At 32.3% G+C, this 20,467-nt stretch overlaps 1 protein-coding gene across 2 annotated transcripts in view; it reads left to right on the forward strand.

Moving 5' to 3' along the window:
- Window positions 1-20,467, forward strand: part of EPHA3 (EPH receptor A3) — a 365,310-nt gene that overhangs the window by 303,723 nt on the left and 41,120 nt on the right. For both annotated transcript variants that reach the window (XM_032277200.1, XM_032277201.1), the window contains exons 10-13: window positions 477-602; window positions 5,607-5,792; window positions 15,729-15,790; window positions 17,740-17,949. In XM_032277200.1, the coding sequence (XP_032133091.1) occupies window positions 477-602; window positions 5,607-5,792; window positions 15,729-15,790; window positions 17,740-17,949 (584 nt within the window). The remainder of the gene's footprint in view (window positions 1-476; window positions 603-5,606; window positions 5,793-15,728; window positions 15,791-17,739; window positions 17,950-20,467) is intronic.

Consider the following 20,467-nt stretch of genomic DNA (forward strand, 5'->3'; position numbering starts at 1 on the left):
CCTTTAATTTACCTATAATTGTAGCCATTATCCCACCTTATAAAAGTATTGAATTATTTTCCGATCTCGGGTTGTAATAGATATCTGGTTATTATAACACTTGTGCAATCATAAATATGCAATAGCATGATGGTGTTCAGTCACGATTGTTCCTGGTAATAATGACTATGTCTAATCAATTCTGAATAATTTTTCTTCTTAAGATCCCCCTTTTTGAACATCCATTTTCCTTCTGGTGTTTTTGCGAAGAAAACTCCTCATTGTAGTTCCTTTTTATAATTCATCGTAAAGAACTTAAAATTTTCAATGCTTAGTGCAATGTCACTGCCAGTTTCTGTGATAACACAGAATAAACAGAAGGTTGTGCACCTTTCTGGGGTGGGGATTTTTTTTAACCAATAATGTCATAAAATTCGATCTATAATTGTTTTTATGAATCTAGCTACAACCGTGCCTTTCTTTCTTTCCTCAAACAGTAAGACTTCCAGGCCTCAGGACTTATGTTGACCCACATACATACGAAGACCCTACCCAAGCTGTTCATGAGTTTGCCAAGGAATTGGATGCCACCAACATATCAATCGATAAAGTTGTTGGAGCAGGTAACCGCGATGACCCTCCTGCCAACTTCTGTATGTGAATCACAAGCTTACAGCTATGAATAAAAATGTTACCTAAGATTATTTAGTCTCTGAAACCTAAGTATATTGCTAAGGAAATGGGAATTTTCTGATTTCATGATCAAAGGCAAGTAATAAATAAGTGCAGTATATAATGGAATGTAATGAGTCCAAAGGTGCCAGACTTACCGACTCACAGACTATGGCTGCTTTTCATTTATTAAATTTCTGATGTGACGACAGCAACAACTCCATCTTCCCACAGCTGTGCTGATCATGTCTCACACAGCCTATTTGGCTAAGTAAGGATAACTGGATAAAAGTCTTTCTATTTAGACAAGCTGGGTAATTAAAAGTTTTGATTTTCAATTTTAAAATCATTTTTGAATTAAAAGAACAAACAAGACAAAATATAATTATGACTCATCTTACACAAATTTTATCACAACTATCTTGAGTGGATATTTTAAATAGCATAAAGTGCTCCATTCTGATGCTTGCTTGACTTTGAATAGTCTCCTTGTGTTAAAGCCTTTTTTATATAAAGGTAGCTCTTTGTTCTAATGATTAATTTAAACAATAATAATTTCATTAACAATCACCTATGAAATGATTATTAATCACAGTTGCATATTTATCCAAAAATTTCACATATTTATAAAATAACAGTATTTTATACACTTACACATAAACACATGGTCATCCATAATATACGCAGTAAACATGGGGATAAAACTGGTATTCAAAAGTAAAAATGAACCATGCTCAGCAATGAAATATTTCATACCATGATCTCATCCTTTAACGTCACTCCCAAAACAAACATAAACTAGTTACGTTGATACAGGAAGTAGAGTGAAAGACTGAAAAATTAACTCACTGAATTTTGTGTAACGTCAGATCACATTTTCTGCAATTACTATCTATGTTTATATATTTATGGGTGATGTGTCTTTACAAAAATGCACATGTAATGCTCTCTGTTTCTTTTTCTATACACCAAAGTAGTATTTAAAAATCAAGTAGTAGTTACTATGTGACCAGGATGATCTTATTATTCCTATGATATAAATATAATAATAATTTTCTAGAGCTTCCTTTCTAATTTTCCTAATTTCTTATCCTAAAATGTATATGTACAAGTAATATTAAAATAGGAAACTTGTGTTCACATAAGGAAAATGGAGTAGGTACTTCTTTTTCACAATCTAAAACTTGAGAGTAAACATATTCGCTGCACACCTGTGGTGATCCAGTGCCAAAACAGATAAATATTGTTTACTCTGCTTCATTTCTACAGTCCTGATTTGTCACCAGCTCCATGATGCAGAAGGGTTTAGTCTGGCTGGTTTTAATGTTTCCCCGCAAGAGTGCACTTTTCTCCAGCATGGAGGCTACGGTAGCAAATGCAGCACAAGGATTTTGAACGCTCAACTGGAGAATATGTTGAAAGGAGGGAAAGGTTACTTATGCTAAGCCACTGTCCAGAAGCCAGGCAGACATTATTACGATGTTGAAATTTAGGTACCTCTCCACTGGTAAAAGATGTTTTATGTAGATAATGCTGACAGACTCAGATGTGCAGATCATGGTGATTGGGACAAAGTGTACCACTAAAAGGAGCTGATAAATGAGATAAGAGGAGGTCAATTTATACCGAATAACTTAATCCCTCATGCTCATTAAAGATTCTAATAGAGACTCCTTCCTATTTCTCTCTTCAAGCATATTTATAAACTATTAGACATACCCACATGTTCAGGGTTTTGCAGCCAATATTCACATTTGCCACGTTAAGAACAATAAAACTGTGCTTATTTAATTTGCAAATAGGTGTATCTTCAAGGTTGGTGATGCATTTTTATTATGCTTACATTACTAAAACAGCAGAAGGAGGGTTGAAGGCTGGTGCTGGAGGGGGTCATGCTACTTAAATAAAAGTAGTCGTTTTTTTCTTCTTTAAATGAAATTAGCATAATAAATTTTATTTTAAGCAGGTTTTACATTTTGCATCTTAAATCAGAATACAGTCCCCATTCTCATAAAGGATACCTATTTCAAAGAGCAAAGAAAAACTGCTGTACTTACTAGATTTTAAAAATCAAGACCCAGTAGCTATGCTTTTAGCAAGAAATGACAAGATCTAAATTTTCTTTATTATTGGTGAAGTTAATTGAATAAGACAATATAAAACTTGGCTAGATGAAATGATTAGAAACTGCATTTGCCCTGTCTTTGTTAACTTTTCCAATGCAGTTGTTTTATTTTCTATCTTTTAATCTTTTTCTATGTTTAGCAGCTTTCTTGAGATGTAGTTTACCAACCATAAAGCCTACCTGTTTAGGTATACAAGTCTGTAAATTTTTAGTATATTTTCAGAGTCCAATAAACATCATTGCTATCCCAATGCAGTTATTTTAAATTATTAAAAAGATGATTGAGTTAATATTTAGCATTTCTGTGTCTTTTATAAGATATTGGTTGCTCTTTCTTGTGTTTATCTGATGAAATCATCAATTACTAAATTTGGGGATTTTTAGAAATTAGCATCACTGAAACACAGTTTTCAGGAATTTCTAAGGTAAATATATACATGTACATGTTTATGTGTCCAGGTGTCCCACTTACCACAAAGAGAACTCTTAATTGGCTCATTTAAAATTTGAACTCTTACTTTTTATATCCCTGTAATGCTCTCCTTTACAAATATTTGTCCAGTAAGACGTGAGCCTTGTTATCACCGTCCTTACCATAACTGTCTCTTATAACATAGAATTTGACATTTTATAAAGCACTTTATAATCATCTGTCAATTTGATTTAAACAGAAACTCTAAGTGGTAGACAATTTATCCTTCAGGTGGGTCTGAATTCAGAGAGATAAATAGCGATCCACACTTAGATGGCAGCTACTGTGTGTCTGGCACTGTTTCAATGCTTTACATCCAATAGTTCCTTTAATTCCACAACAGCCTTATAAGATAGATAAAATTAGTGACCCCATAGAGATGAGAAAAGATAGATACAGAGAGGTTAAGTTACTTAAAATCACACAGCTAATATGTGGCAGAGTCAGAATTAGACCCTAGGCAATTTGGCTCTAGGATCCATGCTCTTAACCAGAGCTCTGTACTATCACTTCTGTAAACTGACAAGTGACATGTCACATAGAATATGTGGTGATGACATCTAAATTTAAAACCTGCTCTATCATACCATGTTGACCTATGATAATGGCAGAACTTTCTGGTTTTCCCAAATTTAGTGTTTACAGTAAGTGAAACAAAGAGAATGGGAGCTCTCTGATAATGTTCAGATAACTCTGTATAAGGAAAGAAAGTCTTACTCTTGTTTACAATTTTAAGAAAAAAATTTATCACGCCATAATTTCTCTTTTCCTAATATTCCCCTATTTAAATGGCATATTCTTCCTTAGAATTAGCAAGATCAATGAACTTTCTCAAGTTCCACTCCCAGATTCCTTCTGTGTCCTAAGGAACACTATAGCTGCAGATATCATTACCTTCTCTACACTTCCTCAAAGGGAATATAGTATTCCTGCCTTGTTTACCATTATATCTATCTCTGTGGGTTTCATACTGTCTCCAATACTGTTGCCAGTGTGAATATATATTAAATAAACGCATGAATATCTGCTTTTGGATTTTAAGTGACATTACTAAGTTAAAGCATAAGTCATTGCTTTGAAAACAGAGCAAGAATAGATTTCTGGGAATAAGTCAGGCCTGGGGAAGGTTAAAGCTTCCTGGGGAGAGGTACAACATTGGTAGTCATGTAGTTGATAAATCAATAGGACAACTTGCTACTTTTGTGGGTCAAACCACTTGCTTGAAAACAAAGATAGAGAAGAATCATATCACTTCAATCTGACTGACAGGGCATGAAGCTCATATAAAACTCACAGTGAGAAAATTGGACCAAGAATATGATTCTACTCTATCAAAAGCCAAAAAAAAAAATCGTATAATTAATTCTAAAATATTTCAGGAAAAGCTCATTTGATACTAAAAACTATTTTTAATGTGATACAAAACATGTCTGATAATCCATACTATGTGAGAAGTTCTTCTGTGAACAAAGGACATACCCTAGCACTCCAATGTGGCAGCACAGTTACAGAGAAATAAACATAAAGGGTCTTTGCCCTAAGGGAGCTCAACTCTAATGAATGGGTGATGAGTAAATCTTTCAGTAAAAATGTATTTTGGCGGTAGTGTCTATACTAGTTCTAGGCAATTTTATATCAATTGAACTACAATATTTAAAAGTCAGTTAAATTCTATATTTGACAAATTCTGGATTAATTGCACATTTAAGACTTTTTAGATTGAACATGATGAGTCTAAAATATTTCTACAGTAATTATTTAGAGAAGACATGTTATTTCTATTTGATACTGTTGTCCTCCAGAAGCCCAGAGAACTTTATAGCTGGTATGTTAGTAATGTAACACACCAATACTCCAATAAAATAAATTGATAGCAGATGCTTTCACTCTCATTTTTAGAGTCGGAGTATATAGCCAAATTGGCCCTTGGTAAAAACAGGATTGTTAAAATATCTGAAATTTAATCCAATACTCACATTTAACCACTGTTTGTGCTGTCCTGTTAATTTCTCTGAAGTGGTGGTAGCTATGACAACAAGGGGTAAAAAAAATCGAATATATGCAGCTTTCAACTTATTTCTTCTTCTATCTTGCATTATTTATAGTGCCATATTTTAAAATATATGGGGCTTTCACAAGGTTCATTTTCCAACAGGCTGTGATTATCTTGAGGTTTTCTAAGCAGTCTCATATAATTATCTTTCAAAATAATTTGGAGTACTAGAGTGTATACAGTTTGCAGGTCAAAGGCACAAATATTTTAAATGGAATTTCTGAAAGAAAACAGTTGCTGTCTACTGATGAATTTGTATTATATAATTCCTTATGTTTAGTTATTGTTGTTCTGCTTTACAACAGGTGAATTTGGAGAGGTGTGCAGTGGTCGCTTAAAACTTCCTTCAAAAAAAGAGATTTCAGTGGCCATCAAAACCCTGAAAGTGGGCTACACAGAAAAACAGAGGAGAGACTTCCTGGGAGAAGCAAGCATTATGGGGCAGTTTGACCACCCCAATATCATCAGACTGGAAGGAGTTGTTACTAAAAGTAAGTAGTCCTAAGACCTGCATTTGTATATGTTGAGCAAAGGTTGTTTTAACCCAACTCCAACCATTTAATAATTTTGACTTTTTTCATAAGTATCTCAGTTTTACCAAAAAGGTTAGTTTAGGAATAACATGCCTTTCTTTGACAATAGAGCAGACATTTAAATAGTATTCTATTGAAAGTACTATTTTAGACCTCAAAATGTTTTTAAAAAATATTAGAAGCTACACATTAGACAATTAAAAGTACGCTGGTTAGCAGATGGTTAAAAAGAGAATTGTGGGGAACTCTCAGCTATGTAAGTAGCAAAGAAAAACGGTGACTCAAGCCTGACAGGAACTCCCAGGTAGCTGCCTTTTCTTTTATTGTTCATCAGCTTCATTTAAGCTTCCAAATCTTTAAGCTCCTCCCACCCCTGCATCCCTGCCTTCAGGAAAATTACAGGAGTCTAGGAAATACTTCTGAGCTGTAAAGATAGGGATCACAATAGATTCAAGGCCATTTGTTGGTTCTCTGTGGGTTTCAAATAGTTCTGATCTAGGAACCTAGGTGGATTCTTGACTGCTCTGGGGACGCCCTGGCTCCCAGCCCATGATAGAGATGTGAACTTATTTCCATGATGGTTTCTCCAGCAGAGCTCAGAAGGGATCCTGTGAGGCAGATCTGTGATTTTTGGCTCCAATCCCTATAAAAGCCTCTGAGAATGCTCTGGGACTTTTTTCCTCAAGATTTTGTAGCACAGAATGAAGAATAAGCAAAATTGGCAGCAAACTCTTTAGAGTGAAAGGCAACATATGGCAGGGAATTTGGCATCCTTTAGGGGATAATTCGTTGGCAAGACATTTACATACTCTATGGTTACCAACAGACATACTTTTCACAATGATATTTCTCTTTAACATTATAGAGAGCATTTTCCAAATGGCACTAATACCTATTCTCACTTTAGTGTGATTAAAAACGCATTTCCTTCCTCATGAGAGCATGGTTTAATTGAAATAGACTTTGATTTCCTTTTGAGTTTTCATATATAAAAAGTGGGATTAAGAATTTAACAATGTGTAATAGTTCAACCATATATTGTAACATTAATTCCTATAAGAATTTTTATTTATTTTATTTTTGCCTATGTACTCAATAAAACCAGGTCACATTAATAAAAACATTTTCTGATAAATTTTTAAATTTTAAATTAATGAGTAATAAAAAACAAGGGCATAAGTAGTAAGGATTGGTAAAATATATGAATCCTTTGTTCTTTCTTAGCAAGACTATACTCTTTTATATCATATATACAGTTATAGTATCATGTCTCACTGGGATTTTAATGTCATTTAGCCATTTAATGTTCTCCATTACATCTGCATCAAGTGGTTGCCTTTTAGCTCTTGAGCCTCCTGGGAAGAAAAAACTCCCTTGTACTTATGCAGTCATTCTTCTAACTCTCCATTTTTACAAGTTTTTCATTACGAAGTATCTATTACGTGCCCACAATATTCTATGATATTATTTCATTCTTAACACTACCCCGTGAGTTAGACATGAACATTTCTCATTTACATTTGAATAAACACTAACTGTAAAGGGGAATTAGCTTGTATAACTAGAAAGTGCTAGAGGTAGCATTGGGAACGTGTTCTTTTTATTTCACCTCTATCCCCAACTCTGGACCAAAACAGGTTTCTACTTGTCTTTTCCTGTATTCTACTTATTCTTTTGTATCCTTACTTTAAAAATCTTCTCTAATGACATAATTATGGTAAGATGTTCCTCAGTCCTCAAAAATTTCTGGAGCTATTAATGATTCTTAATATCTAAAACAAAATATAAACTCTCAAAGAGGGCAAGAATCCATGTTATTTGATGATGAGTGGCTAAAATAAATCCTGGATTATAACAGGTACTTAATTTACCAATGTTGAAAAATTTAAAAATTGATTGAGGAAGGAAGGAAGAAAGGAAGGGAGGGAGGGAGGGAGGGAGGGAGGGACGGAGGAAAGGAAAGAAGGAAGGAAGGGAGGAAGGGAGGGAGGGAAGAAAGGAGGGAAGGAGAAAGGAAGGAAGGAAGGAAAGAAGGAAGGAGGGAGGGAGGAAGGGAGGGAGGAAGGAAAGAAGGAAGGAGGGAGGAAGGGACGAAACCACAATATCTTCTAACAATAGATCTTTCTTTAGTATTTGATTCATTAAATTGAATACACTTTTCAAAGGAGTGCATTTAAATGACTACTTCTATCACCCAGGGAATGATGAAAATATGATTATATTTAGCTTGAATAAAATCATACACTAACTTCTTCAACATGTGTAATTAAGAAATAAATGAGCTAAAAGTCACTATCAAACAAATATTAGGTTTTACTTTAAGATCACTAATAATCTCTATTATTTTATCAGTCATGAGTTGATTTTTTGTTTTCAGTCTTACGAATTACTGAAAGCTACTCATTATATTTTCCTGTTTCTTATAAATGCATTTAGTGGGTGATACGCAACACTAAACTATAAATATTGTGGCAAATTTTGTTTAGATATAAAACTAAACAATTAACAGTATGGTAACCTGACAACAAAATTTATGAAACAATCCCTAAGACAAAAATGTAGAAGAATACACTAAGATGGCCTTTAAAAATTGCAGGTATTATATATTAAACATCTTATTCAAGGCTGACTCTGAAACATTCTAATATGGATTACAACTCCCTTATTCTTCAAGTGAGAGTTCTAAATTTGATATATCTCCCTGGTCAAATAAGCATGTAAGAGGCTGCCAAATCTGACTGTATAAATCCCAGTCATCTCATATATTGTGAACATAATAGAGTAGTAGCCCTAGAATTAGGTTTTGAACTCCTTGGTGGCATATTTATAAGCTCTAAGTCTGGCACCCTGTAACAACTGAAAGGAAATCGAAAGTCCTTACAGTAAAGTTGATATGTTGTATTTAACACACACACACACACACACACACACAGCAATTTTGTCTCCAAAAGAAGCTATTTATTCTACTGCTATTGTCCTCTTTGTTACTTGAGACTTCTAAAACAATCTACCTGCAGAGTTCAGAAAGCACATCTATACACGCACACGCACACACACACACACACACACGCACACACACAATACTAGAGTGATGCAGAACTTATAATTTAATGAACAAAATAGTATTTTTAACAGCAGACATATCAATATCTAGATTAAGAATCACTGATCTCAGTTCAAGTTCTGAAACAACCTTACTGCTCTGAGATCTACAAATCAAACAATTCACAGATACTCATTTCTTCACTTGTAACAGGAGATTAAAAAGTGCTACTTTAATATTTTCAGATACTAAAGATCAAATGAAATTGCCTAAGAATATATTAAGTGGCAAAGAATTGTGCAGTTCTAAATTACTCCTCTGGTTGTTTGAGATTTTACTGGTAAATTTGGGTGTATAGAAAAGAAATTCTTGAAAATAATTCTTATATTGCTCAAAGATAATTTTGTTTATTATTGTTATTCAATTGTGTGCTTTGAAACACTAGGTCTAATAGAGTGTATCATTTTCAAATCATTTGAAAAAAGCTTTTTTTCAATCATTACATTTTCATTTATTTGAATTTAACCACAAGCAATTTTAACGTTGCGTTTTGAGCCTGATGGTCTTAAATAGGAGAAGGTGAGAGAGTCTCTGATCTTCAAAGTAGCAGAAAGCTGGGGGCACAGGCTGCACCCAGAACGAGGTACTAACATGTGTTATCAATTTTAGCTGAATTTCAAAAGGATGGAACTTGTTTTTAGCAAATGTTTGATATTTCTGCCATCACACCATTAGTCAAATAATGTTCAGATGCCAAAAACACCTTCCCATTGGCCACTTTTCACCAAGTGAAATAGAAGGAATTATGTTGGATGAGATTAATGTATTTTGACCTGCATTATTTTCAAGAAATTTAAAAAAATTATGATGCAACTTAACTGTAGCTTTGCATTATTGAGGAATGTCATGAGCAGAATATTAAGATGATTTTTGTCATTAAAACGTGTCTATATTGGTGAGAATATCCACTTTCACCAAAAGCTTAGCCATTGGCTTTCACTTGCCTCATCTCCTCTATGTATGTCTGGTAAGGACACGTCTGGATTAAGAGGTCATCATTTAGTAACACTGCCAATTCTAGTTATTTTCTGTTTGCTTCTTTCTCAAAATATTCTGCATTTATCTCAAGGGTACTACACTTTATGTAACCTTAAAAGACAATACATTATGTTGTACTTATTTTACTAGTAATTTACTGAAATAGTTTGTTAAGATGACAGATTTTGAAAACTCTAATAATCCAAGTGTTATCATGCATTTATGACTGCAGATTGTTAAATGATTTCAGAACATGTCTGTCAAAGAAACCACATCAATCCTATTATAAAAATCACTGCTCAATGTATTACAAAAAATAAGATGGGAAATGTTATTTTTACATGTTTAAACAGCCCTTGTTGTTTCTTCTTCACTGTCCACTATGTGCCTTGGATGAATTGTCCATTTTGACTCATAAAAAATGTGGCATTAGGCATTTATGTGGATAGGATGTTGGGGGTTTTCTGAAATTTTTGAAAAATTAAGATCAACCTACAAAATTTTTAGAGCATGACTTGCATGTGCCCAAAGACAGCTTTGATAGAGCACTAGTTTAAATATACAGTAAATCTCCTAAAGAAAGAAGAAATATGATGATGCACAGTTTAGTAGCTGTCTGAGTAATTGTGGTCTTACACAACCTTTGCAGAAGGGGAGGAAAAGTATCACCTCTAAATCCTGAGGCTAGGAATATCTTGATACCAAACTCTACAACTCTTATCAAAAAGTATAATAACAGATTAATTTAATGCATAAACAAAAATTTAATAACACTAGAACAATTGTGATGCCATATCTGAAAATGTGTCAAAAAAGTTACTACATCTTTTCCAAAGTGTGGCTTATTCCAAGTATGAATATTTGGTTCTGTATTTAACAATTCTAAAAATTTATAACAGTAATAGGTAATAAAAGAATTCAGTCTTAATAAATGCAGAAGATAAATCACTATTTTAATTTTAATTTTTTATTAGCACATCAGACATAGAAAATATGTATCCCTGTATGTAAACAGCCGCCAAACAAATACAAACAAAACTATAAATGTCATATTTAATAGCAAAACTTTAAAAGCATTTCTTTTCAAGTAAAAACAAAAAGCCTGCTATTATTATTTCAATTTAATATTGTACAGGAAATTGTAAACCTTTTTTTGGCTTTTACAAATAAATTAGCTCCTTTATTTGCATTATTTTTAGCAGTGTGATAATGACAGTCTTCACTGATGTTCTTGAAATCCTGTTTTTTTTTTTTTTTTAAATGAACTTTTCAAATTAGATGAGCAAATAAATAAAGAGTAAAAAACTTGGAAAGGAGGAAAAAAACTTTTTATAAAACCAAACAGCATATTCAGAGTACTATATACATTCATTCCGCTTATGTATGACTTAGATTATTACACTTACTGCATGACTCAGTTCTAACTAGCATAAGGGTCAGTAAGTTAGTTGTTATCTTTGAAGATGTTAAATTTTATTTCAAGTTAAGCTTAAATAAATATAAATATTTTTAAAGCAGCCGAATGTAAAGGATTCTATGTGTTCGGATTGTTAGACTAGGGCTGGTTAAGGAAGTCTTGGAGAAAGCTTTTTTCATCCTGATTTTGAAGAGAGGGATTATCCTTAGCCTGTCTGAAATTATAGACCTAATTTGATCAGTTGTAACTGGCACACTGTTAGGCATTGGATTTAGAACTACAGACAAATGGACTTGGTCTCTGCTCTCATTGACTCATAGATGTAACAGGGGTGACTTTAGCAGAATAATGTCTTGATTAAAATGGAATTTGGAACACATTGCCTTGTCCTTTTATAATAATTTAATGAGGAACCCACAGAAAAATATCCTGTCAGTTCAATATTTCATTTCAATATCACAGTTCAATATTCATTACAACATTTTTATCAGTTAGGTATAATGTGTGAAAATACATAAAACATTTTTTATTCTCATCAAAGATGATCTGAGTCTTCTTTCCTGGAAATAGGCAAATTTTGCCAATTTTTTTCAACTTTCTATCTCCTGTGTGTGCTTTTTTTTCCCTTCCATCCTGACATTGATTATACAGAGTGCTAGCTGCTAAGGTCAAAGGCTTTGATTTTATAATTTACCCTCCTTAGAGTGTGTTTAATCCTTCTGAAAATAAGGTGTAGAGGGTTAGACACAATTAACGTTGTTAATAGGAGTTAATAGCATTTCCATTGGAAATTATTAAATGTAAATATTTCATAATGTTTCAATATATGATAAACAGTTTATGTTTGAATGAAGATATTTTAATCTAAATAAAATTTGTCTGAAAATTTGAAAGAAAATATTTGTATGGCTGGCTCTATGTATATGTATATATGTGTATATATTTATATATATATGTATATATTTCCCATTATCCTACTCCTCTTTTTATAAAAAATGTGATTGGGAAAGTTGTGGTAAAAGAGCTAGCGCTGAATCTGGAATTCTTAGTTATTTTTAATCACATTTCTTCTGTCATCAAGCAGCAATTCAATGATTAGTAATAGCTCTGAGCCCCTGGGATAGCTGGGCAAATGAACTGATTCTAGCACACTGATTTGCTTCCCTTTCCTCTACAATTGTGAAATATCACCATTTTATCTATACTCATAAATCAATTTAAGAACAAAAGCAAAACTCCACTGCAAATTTTGTTTTGCTCATTTTTGATGCTTTCATTTCAGCAAGTCATAGAACAGTACTTTCATTGAGTTTAAAATGTAAACCCAGATGTGTTTTGGGGTTTCTGAGAGGAGAAACGATACAGGCCTTATCTTGAGAAAGCTGATCGTGTCATTTGTAAATCAAAATACACATGAAAGAGAATGCAAACTTGAGCACAAATACATGGCATCATGTGCAGAGGAGCTGGCATTTTATAAATAATTTCCCACCACATTTAAATGCATGTTAGAACTAGTTCTCAACACTACTGAAATCTCTTTTTCTTTAACCCTGTTTATCATAATCAAAATCACAAGTGAAACTCTAAGTCAAGGTACTGTTTTCCAAGGTAGAATATTTGTGAGTCTGTTTACTCTTTGTACATTTGCTTTGCAGAATCTTTGAACATAATTCAAAGCACATTTTGAGACTTGCCCATCTTAACTCATGTGTTTACAAATACCTGAATTATAGAGGTAAAGCAGGCTGATCTGATTTCTGAATGGTCATGGGGCTTTGACTTAATTGACTGGTTTGATTTTTCAGCTACTTTTATTTTCCTTCCCAAGCATTCCACTAGACATGCTAATGAGAAATGAAATGGTCATAAGGCCGGGCGCCAGAAGGAAAGGAGTGATAAGCAAAGGTCTGGGTAGTATAAAAATGCAGTAACTGGCCAATGATATTGAGAGTTGGCGGCTTGAGGCAAATTATCTGTGACTGCATTTAAAGTATGCATTGAATTTTGGTAACATATCATTCCTCCCAGCACTGTATGAAAGAGGGAAGACAGAAACTGATGTTGATTTGTAGAGAGTACCCATATGCAGGATTTTATTCATTTATTCATTTCATTTCAGGCCAGGAATCTAGAATCCATCAGTCTTTAGAGATCTGATGCTAGTTCAGGAGAGATCTAAGTTTCCAAGGAAATGGCGACTCTTCCCTTTCTTTCTGAATATTTTTGAATGAAAGTTTAGTTAGAATTTTGAAAAAGCAAGTTCTGCAGGCTCACAGTTTTGGCTGAAACAATTTTTCAGATATTACTATATTAACCAGATAGATATTATTTGATCCCTTAAAATCACAAATTAGTGTATTAACAGAAAATAGATCAATGTATCAAGTGATCTATTTTCTGTTAATACACTAATGTATAAAAATTATCTCAGAAACCATAGAATTAAAATAGGTTTATTTAAATAAATAGGAAATAATTCCTGGAACATATTCAAATTGCTGAATGTAATGAGTGTAACCTTCATGTGCTAACCCATAATTTACATTGTGTATAAATTAAGTTTTTTACACATGAAAGGAAAAAAAATCTAGAAAAAGAAGGTATTTTCTAGCATCAGAATGGCAAATTAACCTCATGATAAATAAGACACATACAAGGAAAAATTAAAATTGTGTTATACAGTTAGGCGTACTTGAATGTTTGTTTAAAATTTGTTATATGCTCATGAGTTTTCCACAGTAATCAGGTAAGACATAAGTCTTCTGGATTTGGAAAAGAAGTGATTTTCCTTCCTGTAATGTGCTGGACTTATAACTAAAATAGTCTTTATAACAATAATAAAGCAAGGCAACTACAGTGTGGTAATTAATATATATATAGGCTTTAAAATTAGAAAGAGTCATGTTTAAAATTTGCTTTACTACTAGCTAATTATGTTACCTCCACAAGTTACACTAGCTAATTGTGTTACCTCAACATGTTGCTTAAACCCACAATGTTTTCTGGGTGGGAATCAGTAAAATGGGAATAATGCATATTACTAAAACATAAGTATGCTGGGAGGATTAAGTAATACAACAAATGTCAAGTACCTAACACAATGTTACATAATTCTAATCATGAAAAAAAATTACCAGTATTTCCTTTATATCAAAAACATCAGTTTTTGATATTTTTCTCTTTAAAATGTTAGTTTTACTTAATCTTACTAGTTGTCACCATAATGTATATAGAATTATATTTTCAGCTTTGCATAACATTATGCTGTAATAATTGTCTGAAGTGCTACAGTCTTCAGGTTGTCATTTTAATTTAAAATAATCCGTAGGCTTAGCGTGCAATGATTGACTAAATCATTACCTGTAGTCAAACATTTATTATATTTAGAGCTCTATGTATCCAGGATACTTAGCCCATTTGTGCCTGATGCTTTTTCATATGTTACATGCTTCCCTCATTATCAGTTTCCGAAAGTGGTAGCATAGTATATTCAGGTTGCAAGTTTTAGCTTTATAGCTTGTTAGTTGTATGATGCCCAGCAAGTTAATTAACCTCTGTGTCTCAGTTTTCTCATGTGTAAAAAGGAAAAATAATAATATGTTAATGTATATAAAATAATCACACCAGTGTCTTGCACATAATAAGTATTATATAAATACATTAAAATGCTGGGTTAAAGGTTTCATGGTATTTTAGGCTACATGTTTGCAAAGAGTTATTACAAGTTACTGCCAATAGCAAGTTTAATTTGTTTTATTTTTCATTTAAAGATAGCATTAATTGCATAATTTTTAAGTGTTATTCAAATATGGTAAATACTTATAATTATTATTCTTAATTGTTTTGTAGAACTATATGTAGAATCCATGAAGGCAGAAATTTTGATCTACTCACTTCCCACTAAGTAGCATGAAGAGAATATCCAGCACAGAGCTCTACACATATATATGTGTATGTGCACATATAGCGCTTATAAATTCCAATAGAAAGAGAAAACAAATGCTAAATTCCTAACTTTATCTTGGGCTTGAAGGCAGAAATACTTGGTGTTGAAAATTAGCAAAGATTTAATAAAAGAAAGGAAAGGGACATATTTTTTGTACACTTTGAAAAGCCTCTCAAACCAATTTAGATACTATTAGTCATGGGCCTTTGTTCTGAAAACCAATCTCCAATTTTTGTGGCTTTGGAAAGTTTTATTTTCTAATGAAACCTAGGGCTTTCTATTGCAGCTTTTTAAAATCTGGAAGAGAGGTAAAGCTCTTACATCTTTACAATCATGAGGTGTATCCAACTATGTTATATGTGTACCCAACTATATTATATACGTTCATTGCATATTATCTTTGAACTGTACTGATCATCTACTGTTTATTATTTACTATACATCTAGGTAAGCCAGTTATGATTGTCACAGAATACATGGAGAATGGTTCCTTGGACAGTTTCTTACGTGTAAGTAAGATGCACACACAGACATATGTATTAATAATTTGCTGAAAATGTTAGAGATGTCTGCCAACATTGTGCCAAGCAATTCAGTAATCTAAGTTTAAAGTAAAACTGAAATATAGTAGAAGACTGTAAAATCACATCTTTATTTTACAAGATTCAAATATTAATTGTTTATATTTTTAAAACAAATTTGTTAATTCTTCTTCAAAAGAGTCTTTTTATACTGCCAAGATTCACACCAATTAAAATAAAAATTAGAAAGAATCCTAAAGCAAGTAATAAAATCCACTGATGTAAGACAGAAAGACTCTTTTTTATTTAAAGTAATCTCAGTCTGATATAATTATTTAAAATAATCTCAGTCCGATATAAGACAGACCATATACTTTTCAAATAGTGCTGTCTACTCAGAAAATAAGCATTTGCTATAATGCTAAAGTATATATATTCTCAATTTAGATATATCATTTTGGTGCTATTTATTTATATTAATTCTTTAGATACAGAAGCTTTACACTCTCTATCTATCTATCCATCTATCTGTCTGTCTATATTTTTTGAGATGGAGTTTCGCTCTTGTTGCCCAGGCTGGAGTGCAATGGTGTGATCTTGGCTCACTGAAATCTCTGCCTCCCGATTCAAGTGATTCTCTTGCCTCAGCCTCCAGAATAGCTGGGATTACAGGCACCCACCATCATGACCGGCTAATTTTTGGATTTTTAGTAGAGGTGGGGTTTCACTATGTTGGGCAGGCTGGTTTTAAACTCCTGACCCCCAGTGATCAGCCTGCCTGAGTTCCAAAGTGCTAGGATTACATGCATGAGCCACCATATCCTGCCATATTTTGACATACTGTAATTCACCATAAGAAAGTGAATATATTAAACTTACATCTATTTCAACAAATATTATGTAAACAATTTTATGAAGCTCAAGACAATACCAGTTTCCAGTCACTTCAGGGGATAAGAAAAGACATAGGCCCTGTCCTCAAGGTGCTTTTAGTGCTATATAAATTGAGATGGGTACATGACTGAAAGATACATAGACAGGTAGATAGATGATAGATAGATAGATATATAGATAGATAGATAGATAGACAGATAAATAGATAAAATATGTAGTATCATTCATAATAATGGAGGAAAATGTTAAATTTTCTAAGAGTGAGAAAGGATATGCTTTATTTTAAAATCCGTTAGCCAAATAAAAATTTTACTGGCAATTTTCACAATCATTTTTTCAAAAATAGCATGTTCCAAATCAGGTGAGTTAAAATATTATAATAAATATTCTTTAAAAATTATTGTTTGTAATTAAACATAAAAGTTTATATATTACAAACCTTATGTTTCTATTTAATACAATATTAAATTAGATTTGGAGCTGGATTATATGATTTAGTTCCTTATTGCATTCTATTTTGTGACCTACAACTCAGAGGTGGGTAGAAAAACAAATATACAATAAATATTTTTGACTAATTTTCAACTATTTATGATAATGTTTAAAAATGTAGCAACCACTTTATTTGAAACAATTCATAAAATAACAGGAAACAAAGCAGGGGGAATGAAAATTCAATCAAATAAAAAAAATATCAACCTAAACTAGCCACAAGAGTCATTTGATTTGTTGTTCTTAACCTTAATGAGTCTGAGGAGGGTTTAGTTTTCATGTCACACAAGGACTGGGAAAGTCCTTGCTTTCAAACTGAAATCAAAGAATGTTAAGATATTCCTGTTACAAAGTATTTGATAACATAGTCATTATGTTATTTTGTTTCAGCCTTTTATCTGCTTGCCACCTATCTTAATCTTGAGTGCTTAGAACTAAAGTATGTATAGTCACTCTTGTTACAAAATTCAACATGCGAGATTTTAACCAATAAAGATATATCTTCAAGAAAGAGGAACATATCTTAATTGTCCATTTGAAATGCTTCACAGAAACACGATGCCCAGTTTACTGTCATTCAGCTAGTGGGGATGCTTCGAGGGATAGCATCTGGCATGAAGTACTTGTCAGATATGGGATATGTTCACCGAGACCTCGCTGCTCGAAACATTTTGATCAACAGTAACTTGGTGTGCAAGGTTTCTGATTTTGGACTTTCACGTGTCCTAGAGGATGACCCAGAAGCTGCTTACACAACAAGAGTGAGTAACTCAGACCTTCTCCTCTTTTATCATTGTATCATGTTGATTAGTAAATAAGTAGAAATCATGACCCAAAATGCATTGTCAATTATGTTTTCCATAAAAGAAAACATCTCTTAAAATTAAAATACTATTATTTATTCTGGATATATAGATGGTCACTCTTTAACATTTAATTATTTTAATTCTAAAATTCTATAACTTAGTTTAATGCTCCCCACCAAAAGCAGCAGTGTTCTCACATTTTTCAAATCTTGCTATTTAAAAATTTACCCATATTTTCATCATTGTTGAGTCACCTTGAGCTAGCAGATTGGATCAATTCTAAGGATCCCATCCTACTACATATAATCTTAAAACACTTTCAAATCAATGTTTTAATAAGTAACACCTATTTATATTATAAAAATGTCAGAACAGATCTGTAAAGTTGTCCATAATTGTGCCATCACAAAAAATTTGTAAGATTGTGAGTCAGTTCTTTCAGACTTTTCTTGATACCCATAATGCAAACACATGTGTGAATATATTATTTAAATATTATTATTCATAATACAATTGTATGTCATTTCTCTCCTTACTACTATACCTCTTGAATATACTTCACTGTCAATAAATAGTCTTTCAATTTTTATTTCAGTAGATTGCTGTATTCTCTATTCTGGTTGTATCTTTTTTTTAAAAAAAGCAAATCCTAATCAGTGAGCAAATTATTATTATATTTAGTTCTTCGATAATTTATACAAATGTGTAATGATCTATCTGCATTCTTAATTGTCATAAGCCTCGTGATTTTCTAATGATACATTCCTAAAAATGAATGTTTTGCGTCAAAGATTCCGTGACTATTTTAAAAGCACACTTTACTACACTTTTGATAAAACTATCATTAATTTTATTATCTTATTATCATTAATTTTACTATTATCAGTGAAGATAAATTGAATGTAAATGTTTTAATTTGCATCCATTTAATTCATGATGCATTTGATTTTTTGTGAGCTTTTTCTGTTGCTGTTTTGTTTTTGTTTTCTTAGGGTCTCTGTCACCCAGGCTGGAGTTCAGTGGCACAATCATGACTCACTGTAGCCTCCTCAAACTCCTGGGCTCAAGTGATCCTCGCTCCTCAGCCTCCTGAGTAGCTGAGATTACAGACAAGGGCCACCAGCGCCAGCTAACTTTTAAGCTTTTCTTTAAAGAAAATTCTTTCCATGGTAGAAATTTAGAAAATAGAAACAACACGTAAATGTATAATAATCATTACCATTAATACTAGACAAACATAATTATTTACATTTCAAATTTATCATTTAAATATATTTTTTCTATACATTTTCACAAATAAATAACTCCTCTTTTGTCATAGGTTACAAAAATGGCATTAAACTGTATATATGGACATATAAAATAATTTCCACAAATCAATAAATTCAGCACTTTATATATAAATTCAATGCCATTTTGTTATCTGCCTTGTTTTAACTAAAAAATAGAAAATATACAATTTTCCAGATGATTAAATATTTTTACAATATTTAATGATGTATAATACTTTATTCATGTACATTATTTAGTTAAATAATGCACTATTAATTGGGAAGAATTGCAATATTTTTATATTATAAATGACACTTCAATATAATTGTATCTACTTCATGTCTGTCCATGATTGCCTGCTTGGCATACATCTACAGAAATAACATTACAGGATCAAAACATGTACAAATAAGAATTTTTGGCATATATATTGCCCAATTGTCTTTGCTATAGTTTGTTATCAATTTTCTCTCCTAATGGCAGCATCTTCTTCCATATTTTCATCAGCCAAAAGAATGGGTAGTTTCAAAGATGATAGCCTTCTGCTGTTTTCTTATTATCTAATTTAAAAAATTTACTCCTGATTAAAAACAAAATCAAAAAAACTCATCTATTTGCAAATCACTTGATAACTCCAATAATCAAAACTGTCACATGGCATGCATATGGTGCTATAAGAAAGAACCTAATATGCCAGATAGCATTTCATCCACAGGTAGAACCACTTGTAGATTCACAATAGAACCACTGAATAATAATGGCACAATGCCTTTGGGATATTTCTAGATGTATTGATATAGGAGCTGCTCTCCCAATGGCTTGTAACAATACACCCTTTTTGTTTTTCCTATTTTCAAATATACTCTGTAGTGGATTTACTTTGTTGATGAATCTAAGTATTTTTTTCTAATCTGAGTATTTTTCAGAAAGCCCTTAGACATTTAAAATGTGGGCCTACGTAAAAATGTTGTTCTTACAAACGTAATTCAAATGGATAAAAGCATGAGAAATTAAGGTAAATTTTATATCTTGTAGCTAGTTGAATTAAAGTTGACTACAATTATGTAGCTCTGAACACTTGATGAAATTGCAAAACATGGGATAAATACCTCAACAGTGCTTTTTAGTTCTCCTATGATCACCAGAAAAATTAGTCAGACAGTATATCTGCAGCAAAGCGTCATTTTAACAACTGTGCTAT

The sequence above is a fragment of the Sapajus apella genome, unplaced genomic scaffold (genome assembly GCF_009761245.1).
Source record: "Sapajus apella isolate SASKATOON/1434 unplaced genomic scaffold, GSC_monkey_1.0 scaffold8, whole genome shotgun sequence".
In the NCBI taxonomy this organism is placed as follows: domain Eukaryota; kingdom Metazoa; phylum Chordata; class Mammalia; order Primates; family Cebidae; genus Sapajus; species Sapajus apella.